General features: G+C 43.9%; 1 protein-coding gene across 5 annotated transcripts in view; it reads right to left on the reverse strand.

The window, feature by feature from the left end:
- sdk1a (sidekick cell adhesion molecule 1a) overlaps window positions 1-14,905 on the reverse strand; it is a 229,814-nt gene that overhangs the window by 143,713 nt on the left and 71,196 nt on the right. Inside the window, exon 1 of one of the 5 annotated variants that reach the window (XM_062532948.1) lies at window positions 2,930-2,950. The exons of the other annotated variants lie outside the window; for them this stretch is intronic. Within the exon in view, the coding sequence (XP_062388932.1) occupies window positions 2,930-2,933 (4 nt within the window). The 5' untranslated portion in view covers window positions 2,934-2,950. Of the gene's footprint in view, window positions 1-2,929; window positions 2,951-14,905 lie in introns of those variants that run through there. 5 annotated transcript variants of the gene reach the window in all.

The raw sequence follows: 14,905 nt of genomic DNA on the forward strand, positions 1-14,905 counted from the left end.
TGCATATGACTCTGAATATAAATGTGTGTGAATGGAGAAGGGGCCGGTATGTGGGGGACTAGGGTTATGACTTTTATTGAGCCATCAGAACTGAAGCCATTAATCCACACCAATGGCTGGGGTGGTGGTGAGGCGTTAGTGAGATCTCCATGAGAACACAGCCCACTCTTTTGAAGAGACTCATTTCAGTGCGTTCAGCTCCCATGATAGGATAGGACAGTTTTCTGCTAAACACATCCACTCTTTCCCTTCCAATTTCACCATCAAGAGAGCCATGGTTAGTTTCAACATGCCATGGGAGTCTCAATGGACATGTAACAATGGATGAATTCATTTTATGGTTTTGCTTAAAAGACTTGCAGAGACAGACAGATAGAGTCTTTCTGAAAAACAGAAGAGAAAAGTTTTGTTGCTGTTGGAATAATTTAGTACTTCAAAGAGTAGTTAAAATTAGAATTGTGTTAAAAAAAACTGTAGAGAATTCGGAAATCCATTGAGGTTTAGATAGCGGGAAGTCCTTCCTCCGAATATCAGCATATTAAATACTTCACATTTGAAAAAGATGATTGGACTCAGGAGGGGCAGGCAGGGCAAACCCTGTATTAATTACACTTCCTTCCCCAAATAATATCAATAACCTAAAGACATTTTGTTGAAACCCAGTTTTATTAAAATAATAGTTTTTTTTTTTTTTTTTTTTTTTTAAACAAAAACAAATATATTGAAAATAAGCATTGGAGCTGCACCCCTTGTGCCTCTGGGAGCAGAAATAATACAGGAAATGTCCTCAATATGTTTCTGTCGATTTGCTAGCTTTGTTGAGGTCAGCCCAAAGGCAAGGTCTCTGTTGCATGCCAAACGCAGAGAAACTCTGGTGTCACTTCTTGGCTATTAAAAATGCTGCACATCAGTTCAGTGTGCCAGAAGCCAAAAGGCTATAATAAAACGCCTGCATGGCACCGAAAGATACATTTTTGGCATCTGGGTCTGAACAGAGCACATCTCTCTCTGGAAAGCAGTTCTGATAATAGGACCGAGTGAGACATCTGAATTCATGCTAAACAGCTCTGCGAGGCTTCTATAGAGAAAACCTTGTGGTGATAAAAATCTGCTGCTTTACTGATCACCAGCACAGAGAGAGCTGCTGCATAATGTATGCTTTGTTCTCTACCACTGCGTACATAAAACTGTAGCCAATTGCATTCCACAGTGGATTGAAACAAGTTTTACATTAATAATCTATAATGGACCTATGATGCTGTTTGACAAGCATTTCAAGGAAAGCCTCGCATGACTTTTTCTCCAAGACGTGAGAGGAGCTAAATGACGGCTATTCCTCTGAGGATGTCTCCATCCAGGATTAGAGAAGGTAATGAGCCTTATGCATTCTTCCCTTCTTCTGATGTCCCTCCTCAAGAAAAAATAGAACAGAAACAGCGTGTCTCCTCTAGCTGACTTGACATTTAAGTCCATACTATACTGATTTGAGCATTAAGTCAAAGCAAGATCCAGAGTCAGAGGTTAAAAGTTAGATGGTAACTTCCAAAACACACCTGTATGCCTAAGCCATTGCCAACATCACACATACTATTAACACTGGGGCAGTAGTGCATGCAGTTATGCAACAGTGTCTGTTGGACACACTGTAGTTCCTGTATCTGATGGTCAGTCCAGTGCCACTTCGAACATTGGATGTGGAAAGAAAGACTAGTATGTGTCTTTTCATAATAATTTCTTCTTTGCCGATGTCAAGGTTCAGGGACTGTTCAGAGACAGTGAACCAAGGGCTGGTGTCCTTGCTGACAAGAGTCCACAACTCTGACTGATCAGAGAGCGCTTTGAAACATTGACCCAGCTTTTGGGTCCATTCCTGGAGTCAACTGCTGTACAATGGAGAAAAGCTGAACAACCACGAGGGAATATCAAGCACGGTCCACCTTGTCTAAATAAGCTTTTCTACCAATGCTTCAATATCAATGCACATTTCATCAGACATACTTCTTTTCTGTGCTTTGACGACTTGACTCAAGTGTTCTCACATTGTTCTTTTCATTCCACTTTGATGGTGTGAAGATCTGGAGGGGAATGCATTTTTAATTTAACGTCCCTGCTCTGAAATCCCACTCTCTCTACAGAAAAGAAATGTGCTCTGAAGTAGCTTTTCATAAATCTTAAAGGCAAGGCAATGTTTTATGGTCTGTTGTACTACTTTTAATCTATGTTCTCTTACAGATGGGACTCACTGTGTTTTTCAAGAGCAAAACATGAGGTTTAGTTAAAAACCATCTTGGACACAATGGAAGAATGATCATGGATAGGGAGAGCAGCAATGTCACTCATTTTGGCAGAGCATAAAAAAGGGATCTTGTGCTCAATGCCTCACTGTCTTAAGATGAGAACCTCTGGTGTGCAGGCTGAAACAGAGGGGTGAACGGATTCACATGTCTGCATCACCCACTCCATTGACTTATTCACTTTGATAATGCAGGTACGAGTGCAATCTTGAATGCCAACAAGGCCACTGATATTCTCCTTCTCACCTGATCAAATCAAGCGCACCAAAAATGTAAAATTCTAGAAATGTCAAAAGCTGAGGCCTCTGCTCAGGCTCATGACATATTCTTCCTCATGGTTTCAAAGGGCAAGGTGTGAATAATAATAATAACAATAACAATAACAATAACAATAATAATAATAATAATAATAATAATAATAATAATAATAATAACCATAACCATAATTGTGATAATGTGTCCGTGCAGATGTAGAGACTCAGGTCGAGAGATGCCAAGTAGAAGAAAACTTCTTTTTTTATTATAAGCTACCGGTAGGTTTAAGACATGAGACATAAACAAAAGAAAAACACTGATCAAAACGAAAAACACAAACATGGGATAATGCCCACTAAAGCTATAGGCCCTTTACGTACCCATACTGACCGAGACAATGTGCCCTCTCACGGCAGAGGCCCATCTCCCGAATGAAGCGCCCAATACTGCTTTATCCTATTGGCGCGAAACAAACACAGCACACAATCAATTAGCGCAACTACATATCCTCTAGGCTAGATACTATAGGAGCGCAACACATTACTTGACCACATTCCTGTGCAATTAGAACTACTTCGCTACAGTCCCCCAAAATAACAAATAAACCAAAACTACTGAAACACCCCTGTCTCCATGAGCGCTTCCCTTATGGGAGCGCGCCCCGTCCCTTTAACTGGGTCTCACCTCCGACACTCTTGTCGCACCCCGGAAGACAGGTAGACCTCAGGTAAGCTGCATACACAATAGACAATAGACAATACACAGACAAACATTGGCACAGTCGAACGCGATTCCATTTAAGATGTAATTTGCGCGCACGAAACCCGCCACAACTGTTCCGACATTATGCCTTGCATCCCCCGCTATTGCAATAAAGCCATGTTTAGCGCACGGCCTATTCACTATTTCTTCGCATCATACAAAGGCACAATACATAGTTATTCCTTTTCAACATATGCATTTCATTTCTTTCTCTGTTAATTTCTCCTGTATGTGTGTACTGTATTGTAGCGATCACACCCGGAGTCAGTGATCACTATCGGCCAAGCCGGCCATTTATTGGAATAAACAGCCAAGCATAGACAACTTACATAGGGCAACACATGGATAGTCACAGCCGCTCATGTAACACACAATAAGGGTTCACCACACACATTCACACGGGGATAAACACATGAAGTGCAGCCTGAGACAAGCACGCTGTAGGCCTAATACACAACATGATAACCGTAAATACAGCTACAATAACCGGCATTACACATCATAACACTCGCTAGCATTGCATTATGGGAGACACTCATACAACATGGACATTTACATCCACCGACGCTACATAGCCCCCTTCCGAGCCATTGCCGTCCCCGGCAATGATCAGCTCAGCTCGCCGCTTGCAGCAGCGTCGGTGTCAGTCCCAGTCGCGGGTCGTGGTTAGAGCTTAGATCGGGCCCAAAAAATCAAGCCCGAACCGGCCCGAGCCCGTGCACGTTGTGTCCGAGCCCGGCCCGGCCCGACATATTAACTGTAATTATGAGCCCGAGCCCGATTTAAACCCGACACTTTTTTAAATGCGTGAGCCTTATAACTGACGTTCTCAACTACAATTACGAGTTGTTTGAACTACATAAATCTGAATTAGGCCTATCTTAATGAATAATGAAACAAGGACTAAGCATGTAAACTTCGTTGTTTGTTTATTCTGAAATGGATCACAATTGGATCCGAATGAAGAAACGCAAATGTCAAAACGAAACGCCAACGCAAATGTTGTCACTGTCCACGACTTGTTCGAAACTCTTCCATACGTCCGACTTTCCTCCAGACTTGCTCAAAGTTAATTCTCCTGATTTAATTTTCTTCTTTATATCGTCCATCTCCATGTTGCGCTTAAGCTAGGCCACACAATGTTCTAAAGCAGAGCAGCAGTGTGATGCGTGCCAGTGGAGGAGACCGTGCGCATGATGTGTTGCATTTTGTAACTTGCAACTTTGTACACATTTTGTTACTTAAGCCTACTTTGCTAAAAATATATATTTAATATTTCGGATAATGGCATAGTCTCCCCACCCAGTTAGGCTAATAAAGAAATTATATATATTTTTTAAAAAAACACAAATGCTTGATCAAAGGCCCGACCCGGCCCGGCCTGAGGATAGTGGCGGGAAATATCGGCCCCGGGCTCGGGCTCGGGCAGAGAATCTAACCTCTAGTCGTGGTGTCGCTTGGGCTCTCCGTTCCCCGCAGTGCAGCTGCGCCACTTGAACCAACAAATAACCAGTCCCACCGCAGCCGGACCCCCGGACACGCTGGAACCCCTGGACGTTCGGTAGCCCCTTCTGGCTACTGTGACAGCGTGTGGCCGTTGCCACCTGCCCCCAGTGTGCCGAGCTCCAGGCGGTCAGTAGTCCACGTCGAGATCCCTCCTCGCGCTGCCTTTCTCGTAGGCCTAGCTCTTGTTGGCTGTCTCTATGCACAACGATGCCCCACTGTGGCGGGGAATGATGACCCCGACCCGGATCCCAGCATACTTGACACACACACACCGAAAAACATTGCGCAAAATTATCAACCGGAACGTGCGCACATACAATCTCGAACAGTCCACAAAAATGGTAGCTCTCACGGCTCCACAAATCAACGCTATCCTCTTAGCCACTGGCTGGAGCCCCACATGCCCCCGAACTCTTCACCGGCAGCTGACGCTCTGGAGGTTCTTCCGTAGCTGGCAGAAGGAATCCGGCCGCTGCAGTCGTCTTGGAGGCCCCCCAAGCATTCGCGCTCTCCGGGGGTGATGTCTTCAAGCGACGGCAGCATCGACATCAGCGTCGAGCCGGAAACTTCTCGCTGGCCGCAGACATCTCCGCCACTGTTGTCCTCTCTCGTCGGCGGGGTAGCATACACGCCACTGGACATCCGTGCTGGACTCCTACCGGGGAGGTCGATCTTCCTTCGCCCGCTGTAGACCATTCAGCAAGCTCGCTGGTCCTTAAAAGGACTTCTGGAATATTCATTGAATTTCGCCACCAAGTTGATTCGGTCCTTCGGTCACTCTTCATTCCTCGCCTGGATGCATGGATCTTCTCGCCCCAGGTGGGGCCCATCCCACTTCTGACACCAATGTAGCGATCACACCCGGAGTCAATGATCACTATCGGCCAAGCCGGCCATTTATTGGAATAAACAGCCAAGCATAGACAACTTACATAGGGCAACACATGGATAGTCACAGCCGCTCATGTAACACACAATAAGGGTTCACCACACACATTCACACGGGGATAAACACATGAAGTGCAGCCTGAGACAAGCACGCTGTAGGCCTAATACACAACATGGTAACCGTAAATACAGCTACAATAACCGGCATTACACATCATAACACTCGCTAGCATTGCATTATGGGAGACACTCATACAACATGGACATTTACATCCACCGACGCTACAGTATGTAATGTCTGTTCAAGCGCAAACTCCGTTCTCATTGTTCTTACTGGCGGGAATGCGCCCGCTTCTGTGACAGACGCGGTGCGCTCTGTCACAATAATCATAATCATAATAATCATAATAATCTGACTCTGGTATTAAGTTACACTGGTAAAATATTTCTTGGCAGAAGAATGGTTTCAGGGACACTAATAAATCATTCCACTAATTGTTGCACCGTGTCTAACTGTTCTAAAGTCAGTGGAACCTATGGCCTCTTAGGCCTTATTGCTTAATTCTAAAATAGATACTTCCAATCCTTAATTATGATTGGCAGAATTGCTTCAATGCCATTGCAAAACCCATAGATATATAAAGCTTTATATATCTATGGTAAAACCCAGCACAATCTCACCGCATTTTGTTCTATACTACTGTGTTACCACAAACTGATACATAGTTAGTGTGCTATCTTGTATAACCAGTGCTATAATGAGTCACTATTCTAGTTCACCAGGAAAACCAACCTCATTTCTGCATTAATGCAAACCAACAGATTCTCACAATCACCCTTTTAAAGACGAGCAGTGCTTAGACTGTTGTGCACAGTGAACAGTTTTTGTTTCAATTTAACTCTGAAAACAAGTGTAAAGGACAAACAATGGAAAACTGGAAAACCTCAATTGCCTATTTATTCCTTCTACAATCCCTATCTCAAACACATAGATTCATGCATGTGATGGAATTTTCAATAAGTTGCAGGCCAGAGATAAACATAGAAAAACTGGGCAATATGAGACTGCTGACAACCAACGCTCTTTATAATAATCACCATTTTATACTGAAGCCTGCCAACCTTCAGATTTCTTGAGCAGGATTTTCTGGCATGCACCTCCTTTTTTTACATTTTGGGGCAGAGTTTGACATTCCTTTTTTGAGCCACTTGTCCTTCAGCTTTTATTATTCACCCTACAAACAGATGTTCTTCATCACATTTTATAAATTCTGGGAAGGAATAAAAGAGTAACAGACTAGACCATCAACACAAGCAACATTATACAAAGCGTAATATCTGTTATCAAAGGTGACTGCCATTATTTAAATGTTCTACATCTATAGCCTACACTAATAGAATATTGTAACTTCCTGGGAAGTGAAGCTACTGTAGTTCACAGAATACTGTACAACAAAGTCATACCTAGCTCTGCAAGCAAAAGTGACCGACAAACCATGTTAGAACCAATATTTTTAATCACTATGACTATACATGCTCAAAGTTGCTCTAGGCAGTTATTTCCAAAGCTTTGAACCGGTTCATGGGACAAAAATGAAAACCAGAAACAATTAGTGTATTTGAAATAATGCTAACCGGTAAATAACGTTATTTTTTTTTTCTTCTTTTATCATTACAATTACAACAATCAAAATATTTTCTGCTTGTTAACAGATGCAGAGTTTGCACTTGTCTGGGTGGTGGACTGTTCAGTTTCCCTACATGTGTTTTTAAGTTTCAAAGAGATAGGCCAGCTTTTCTCCTTAGGGCAGGCTCTTTTGAGAGTCCAGAGACAGAGAGAGAGAGAGAGAGAGAGATGCAAGGTAAGTTCTTTAAGGTAGTTTTATAGGCTAAAAAGGTAATGTTGCACATACAGTACCTCTACAATGAAAGAGCTATTATTATTATTATTTATTCATTTATTTTTGGACACCAACAGGTTGCAATTTTTACACCTGTGTTTTTAACCAATTCAAAGTGTATCGTTACATTCCTAATAACAGTAATTTTGAGGTGAAACGCAAAACCGGAAATTGAAACCACTGATTATACCCGGAATGAACCGAATGAAAAACGAAAACTTGTTTGAAGCCCTTGTCATTTCAAGAGTGTAAGATTGTGCATTATGTATGGAATTATCAAACTGAAAATGGCAAGGAATATCAATTTCTTTCATATAACCTTGTCGAGGAATAAAACTGACTTTTCCCTTTCCCAGTGTCACTTCATTTGGGACTGGGCTTTGGTATCTCTTGAGATGCCAGCCCTGAGTGTCTCAACATGTCCTCCTCAATTATGGTGTTTTGTCCTCCAACGAGAATCGCAACTACGCCCTCCTCCTCGCGAAATCCTTCCGACTTCAGAGAGACCCTTCCCATCTGCCGGAGGTCCCCGAGCAGCACGGGCAGATGTCTGTTAGACAGGTATCGCACAGGCGCTGCCTGTCTCGTCCACCTCTCCTCCTCTGCCAGGTGCGCTCAATGAAGCCTTCACTTTCCATTTGTCTCCCCCCACCACCGCCACCACATGGCCCAATGCAGACGACGGAGTCTCGTATCGTATGCATCCAAACTTCTTCTCCTTTGACTTCCTTTCTTTGCCTCTTAAAAGTCATTGGGTGTGCCACCACTCAGAATGCTAGACTTGTTAGAACACCAAAACAGGTGGGTGAAGGAGGGGTTGGAAATTCAATTTGTTAGGATTATTATTGAAGATGAAATGTTCCGACAGGAGATGTTGCGGTCTCAAAGTGGATGTAACAGGGCTGCTCCCAGCCCTAATGGGCTCCTCTGATAAAACCTGCCCCTTTCCTCCTTTTTCATTAGCTGGCTTCCGTCATTAACCCTTTACATCCCATTACAAACTATTGCTAGAAAACTATGGCGGAAATTAGCAGCAAGCCGCTATCAAGAAGGCACACTAGCCAGACACTAAGAATCCCTAGAGATGTTGTAAACCTGTTTAATCAGCCAGGTCACATTCTATTTCCTGTAGGCTACAGACATTTTGTAAATATGTCTGGAGAAAAAAAAAAACTTTCATTCTGCCTATTGATGTAGCTCGTACTCAAAGCAGACGCGTACACTCGCAAAAAGGAAGATTATCTACATCAACAAACCTAAAGAAATCAGGTCAGAACCAAGGCTGTGTCACAAGATGTGGTACGGACAGACAGAGGATGAGCTTTCCTGTGATGATATCTTCCCTGTAATCTATAAAAAATGTGGGTGTGCTTTTTGACTCTTACTGTAACTCAATTACCTCTAAAAGGACTACGGTGAGCAGTAGCCTGCTTTTTATCTGTCAGTCAGTCTGGCAGTATACAGCCCACACACACAAACTCACACACACACACACACAGAGCCACACACACACACACACACAGAGCCACACACTCACACTGACAATCCGAGGGCAAAACTAGTGTGTTAGCGTTTAGTGGGCTCACACTATGAATCAAAGATCCAGGCGAGACTTTGAACTGGAGTGACAAGTTATGATACCTCATCCAAACATGAGGACAACACAATTTAAAAAGCCGCATTGGTGGTGGCACCTCTTGCAGTCCATCAAACAGGCTGGGCGGCGGTGCATGCGAGGAGCTCCCATGTCACACTGCACAATAAAAGTCTTGAGCGAGCTAAAAAGAGAAGGCTCAATGCACTGCAGCCGGAGCATATAAACAGGAGGAAATGATCCTAATCCAGGACTCAAGTGCCAGAGGGGGCAGACAAATACTCCCCCTGCCTCAAACAGAGCAACTTGTTTTGAAATTGATTGCATGCTTTTTTTCAATCCAATTATGAACTAGATGAAGGGAGTTCTCATAGTTAAGTGTTAAAAAACACTGCTCAATGCTCAATTTCAGGATACCTGCCAGGGAGTGTCCTCTCATAATCCTCTACAGCCTTGAATCTCGTGTAATCACTATTGTCAGTGTCACTGAGCTATTGGATAGTGCTACTCAGCTGCTAGCTAGCATAGCTTTCATCCATACTCTGCCTTGAGTCTGTCTGCTGGGCCTATTGCGCTCCAAATGGCTCACGGTTGCAGTTTCTGTAGTTTTGATGCGAAAACATAAAACACCTCGTAGCTGTTTGATATTTGCAGTGACATGAATGAATTGATGTAATCCAACCAATTAAACAAACCCTTGCATCTGAGTGTGAGAATTGTCCGTTTTTTAAAAGATTTCCCTGATGTTGAGAGCAACTGTGTAATTATTTATTGAAAAAAACAATTATTGTATTGAGCAGTTGTGTGATACCCATATGAACAAAGAGCATTAACTGAAAAAAAACAATGCAGCTATTTCACAAAAGCGGCATTCAGCTGTTCAGGACGACCAAGAATTAGAATTAGCTTGTAATGGCCGTACTCTCCCAAAACAACTGCAATTCTACAGGATTCCTTAAATGCTGCTTCATTATGACACTTCTCTTGTTTCCTGTCACGAAGCAGAGATGAGGAGAACCTTAATCTAGCCCCATCTTAATTCAGGCCATGCTCTGCATGCTGAGCAGGGGAGCTACTGTATGGGTGGGTGTTGTGAAAACCTGATGGCAGAGAATCATCATTCCTTCCCCTGACATCCTCTTGACAGCCGAGACAGGGGGCAATCAACCCTGTCTTCCCTTCTCTAGACCCTGGGGTTGGAGACACCCACTTAAGTAGCATTCAAGATGGACAGAGGCAGACCCTGAGGTGTGGCCAGCCTAGAAAGGCTGCCTTCCTCAAGGGCACCCGTAACTCACTGCGTGGGCTCACTAGCCGATGGGTTCTCAAGAGCAGGGCTGTAATTATTTGGGCTACACTCGAGCAGCTTAGAGGAAGTGAATCACAGTTCGCACAATTGCAGGGCCTTTGCCAGCACAGAGTAGTTCCAACAGGAGAATAAAAGATATACATAAACTCTTCAATTGTAGTTTACCAACAGATACACAATAATTATTCAATCTTCAATCTTCAACTGTGATGCAATAAATGTAATTTCGGTAAGACTGCCTGTCAAAAATCTGAATCTGAAAAGCTGTTGATAACCTCGAACTTCATTTTCACTGTATGCTACAAATAGACTGATAGATCTGTTAATGTGACTTTGGGTAGTATTGATGCATATTTCAGAATGTTATGACAATATGACAAATGTGGATACCATCAAATCAATCCTAATGTAAACAACATTAGATTTTTCAGATAAATAACATTGTGTATTCAGTGAATGCTAATAGTGTCGCCTTGGACAAAGGCGTCTGCTAAGCAACCATAACCATAACCATAATAAATACCTCCATAGCTGCTGAAAGCCACCATAACATAAAATAACCCTAATTTGGCCTTGGCTTCAGGAAACAAAAACATTCAAGGTGATATGCAATATTATTCAGTGTCCCAGACACAAAGGAGACCCACTTCTGCTGTTATTAACACGGTGAAAGCAAGACAAATCTGTTCTGAATACCATTTGGTATTGGCTAGAGCTTCATAGCAAGTCTCTTATTCCGACTGGCCTCACAGCGACAGATGAGCAATGTGCTGAATAACAAAGCTGGCAGAAGTCTGTTGTGACCTGCTGCTATATCAAAGAGACACCTTTACCTGTGCTCACCTGCTAGCTTTGAAAGACGTATGCATAATTGGGAAGCTAGGCACAGTTTGTAACTTGAAGGCAGATATTACTGGGCCATGTTTAAAGAGCTGCGAGTGCCGCTCTCGACAGGATGTGCAGTAGTCCTCCTGTCACACGGTGACTGGCAGCTCATCGTCACATTCCATAACTCATATCTCTTGGTGCCTGCCACAGTGTACAAAACCCATCCTCACAGGGAATCTCAGGGACTAAATTACAAGTGATTATAAGAAGGTGTCTGACAGAGTACTTTTATGCCCCGTGGATCATCTGAACAGGGCATGGACATCGGTTATACAATGAAATGGACGCTTTCATTACTTAAGAACGTAGCGAGCAGCCTCCCGTCACTCCTCCAGGGCTGTCCCAGCCCATTTCATCCTTTAAAAGAATCATTAGGGGCCAGTAAAACTGAATTAAGCGCCCATCAATCAGCAGCGGGGGGAGCGCTCCGGACTCGTGTACTTTCAGCCGAGGCCATTATGCGGCCGATCACACAGAGGGGGTCCGTGTGCCACACTGACAGAAGGTGAAGGTTATTTAGTTATGGATATGCACTTGTCTGCAACGGGGATGCCAGTGAAGGAGTCTCTTAATGCGTGTCGCCCGCTCAGTTGAGTGAGTGAGAGAGCGAGAGAGCGAGAGAGAGAGAGAGAGAGAGAGAGCGAGAGAGAGAGAGAGAGAGAGAGAGAGAGAGAGAGAGAGCGCGCACATCACTTTTGACAAAGAGGTAACCGAGCCAATACTCTCCCCCGCATTTTGCCGAGCGACGCCGCGCTAATGTTCTCCGATGGCCCGGAGACTGTATTTATGACTGCATGCAAAAGAGCGTTCAAATTTATGTTGCTTGAAGGTGAGAATGAGGACTGCTGTCGAAAACAAGAGAAAATATATGCATAGCTTTTTCTTTCCTGCAAGAAACAGCGCTGTTCAGCACAGACTCATTTTGTGAAGGGCCTGGTGAAAAAAAAACATTTCATGCAATAAATCAATCTACCTGAGGAAAATAGTACACATAAAGTACGCTGCCCAAACCTTATTGCACAGTTAAAAAGCATTTAATGATTTGAAGGCAGGGGAGGGGAGGATTTGGGGTTATGGCGTAGGTTTCTAATGATTTGAAAAGCTCCTTTCCTAATAATGAATTTTGGGTTTCTTCTGGCTCTAAGAAAGATCTCCATTCAGGTTTTGCGCTGTCAAGCAGCAGTAATAAGACCACTGAGACATTGGCTGAGGCTGACTGGCTTGAGCTAATATCCTGCTGAGTAGATGGGTGGTGGGTGCTCCATAAATTGCCCCGGGTAAATCCATCCACTTAGACAATGCATGGCAGGAGGAGAAAGTCAACTGGCATTTGGAGCATTAAAGGGATGTGGGCTGCTGAGCTGACGGCAGCACATGGTGCCGGTGCCGCCTGGGCCCCCACTGCAGCAGCAGCAGCAGCAGCAGCAGGAGAGAGGCTCCTCCATCCCTCTCGGGGGAGCACACAACTTCACAAAGTTCCTTCAGATGACAGACTAACAATGAGCGCCGCGCACACCAGGTGACAGGGAGTGTGTGCTTGTGTTGGCCTGCTGTGTGTTTGTGAGGGAGAGAAATAAGACAGGCAGGGAGAGAGAGTGAGTGAGTGAGAGAGAGTGAGAGAGAGAGAGAAGAGCATAGATGAAGGCTCACCTGTGATGGTGAGTCAGAGTTTGGGGAATGTAAAAAGGGAAAATATTAGAAAGGTAGAAAGAGAGAGAGAGAGAGAGACAGAGAGAGAGAAATTGAGAGAGGGAGGGTAATGCATAGAAGTCAGAAGCACAGAAAAACAGCAAGGAAGGATTGCAGCTGTGCACTTTTGCCTTTGAGCTAGAGGAGCAACTCCTGTGAACCTGCGGTTGGGTAATGACTGCACTTCAGATGGCTGTGTGCGCCACCACTCGCCATGACCACCACCACCACGGCCACGCCTCTTAGCCTGCAGCAGCACTGGGACCCAGGGCCTGCCACAGCACCATCTGCACACACCATCATCTCACTGACCACTGAGAGACAACACCTTCACACAGCCTGCTCCCTCTGCTGTGTGTGTGTGTGTGTGTGTGTGTGTGTGTGTGTGTGTGTGTGTGTGCGCATGTGAGACGGTCACTCAATCTTCGGAGGAAAACAGCATTATAGCACGAAGGCTATGTGTCGCAAAATGAAACTGCAGGGGACATGAAGAAATGGAAAAGCCGACATATTAAGAAAAAGAGGAGGAGGAGGAGGATGGGCTCATATCTCATTCTTTCACAAATCCAGGCCTATTTGTTCCACAGGATCTTGGAACGTTGCGAGGAAATTGCCTCGGACGACGACGTCTTTTCAAATACCCAGGGAATAAGGGAGATGTATTCAGAGTGATACATTCTATCTAAAATACTGAAATTCATTTCAGCTTTTTTTCTTAACCTCCTCTTATATCTGCCTGCCTGCCATATCTGTAAATGTATGACTGATAATGGCAACTTGGCTGCGTATTATGTCACTTTATGAAATTGTACGCTGAGCTTGAGGAAGCACACAAAAGAACTCAAATGCTTCTTCATCTGATCGTCACCCGCATGGCATACAGTACATTTGAGACAAAACTGGTGAGACATGAGCGGGCTGCTATTGCTTACTATCATATCTAGCCCACACCATGATTTACGACGATGATTTACAACAGCCTCAACTCTTTTCTTCTTCTTCTCTCTCTCTCTTTCTCTCTCTCTCTCTCTCTCACAGTCACTTTAATTCACCCCATTGCTGGGGTCACCTTCTGACGCATCAATGCCATGGGAGCAGACAGACACCCTACAACGTGTTGACCCAGCTGATTTGAGCGCTCCTCCGCGTGGCGTGAAGGAAAAGGTTATCTGTCTGAGAGGCCATGGGACACGTCTGAGGTGGGGGCATTTCTGTTTCCCACTCCACACTGTCAATCAACCCACGCCAAGCGGCTCTCACTCTCTCTCTGCTTCCTCAGCACCCTGCACAATTCTGCTCTAAACCGGAGATATGGGCACGGAGAAACACAGGAGACGCTGAATAAAAAAGAATCACCTTGACTTTGGATTTTTTATTCTGAAACAAAATGTGTTTTTCCTACTGTATATCAGAACTGGGGGATGCAACTCTCTACTGAGAGTCTACCAATATAAGCCCTCTTAAATGAATAAAACCAAAAAATATACTTGCATGAAATATGCACAAAAACAAAGGTGTCTTGTCTGATTTCCGACACAGTATGGTGAAATAACGAGAGAAATGGAATAGGATAGTAAAACAATGTTAGCATTCATGCTTAAAAATGACTAAAAGCAGTCAAGGGAATACCTTGATACCATCTTGTGATATGACTCGAGTATTCACATTGACACATCAGTGAGATTTAAAGACAGACGTTTCTGTCAATATCACTTGAATACACTTTAATACACTTTAATGAAACACAAACAGAGTGAAATGAGATGAATGGATTCATTAACCCCCAAACCCAGGGACACATTTCAACAGAATGTTAATA

Source organism: Sardina pilchardus, chromosome 3 (assembly GCF_963854185.1).
Source record: "Sardina pilchardus chromosome 3, fSarPil1.1, whole genome shotgun sequence".
Classification (NCBI taxonomy): domain Eukaryota; kingdom Metazoa; phylum Chordata; class Actinopteri; order Clupeiformes; family Clupeidae; genus Sardina; species Sardina pilchardus.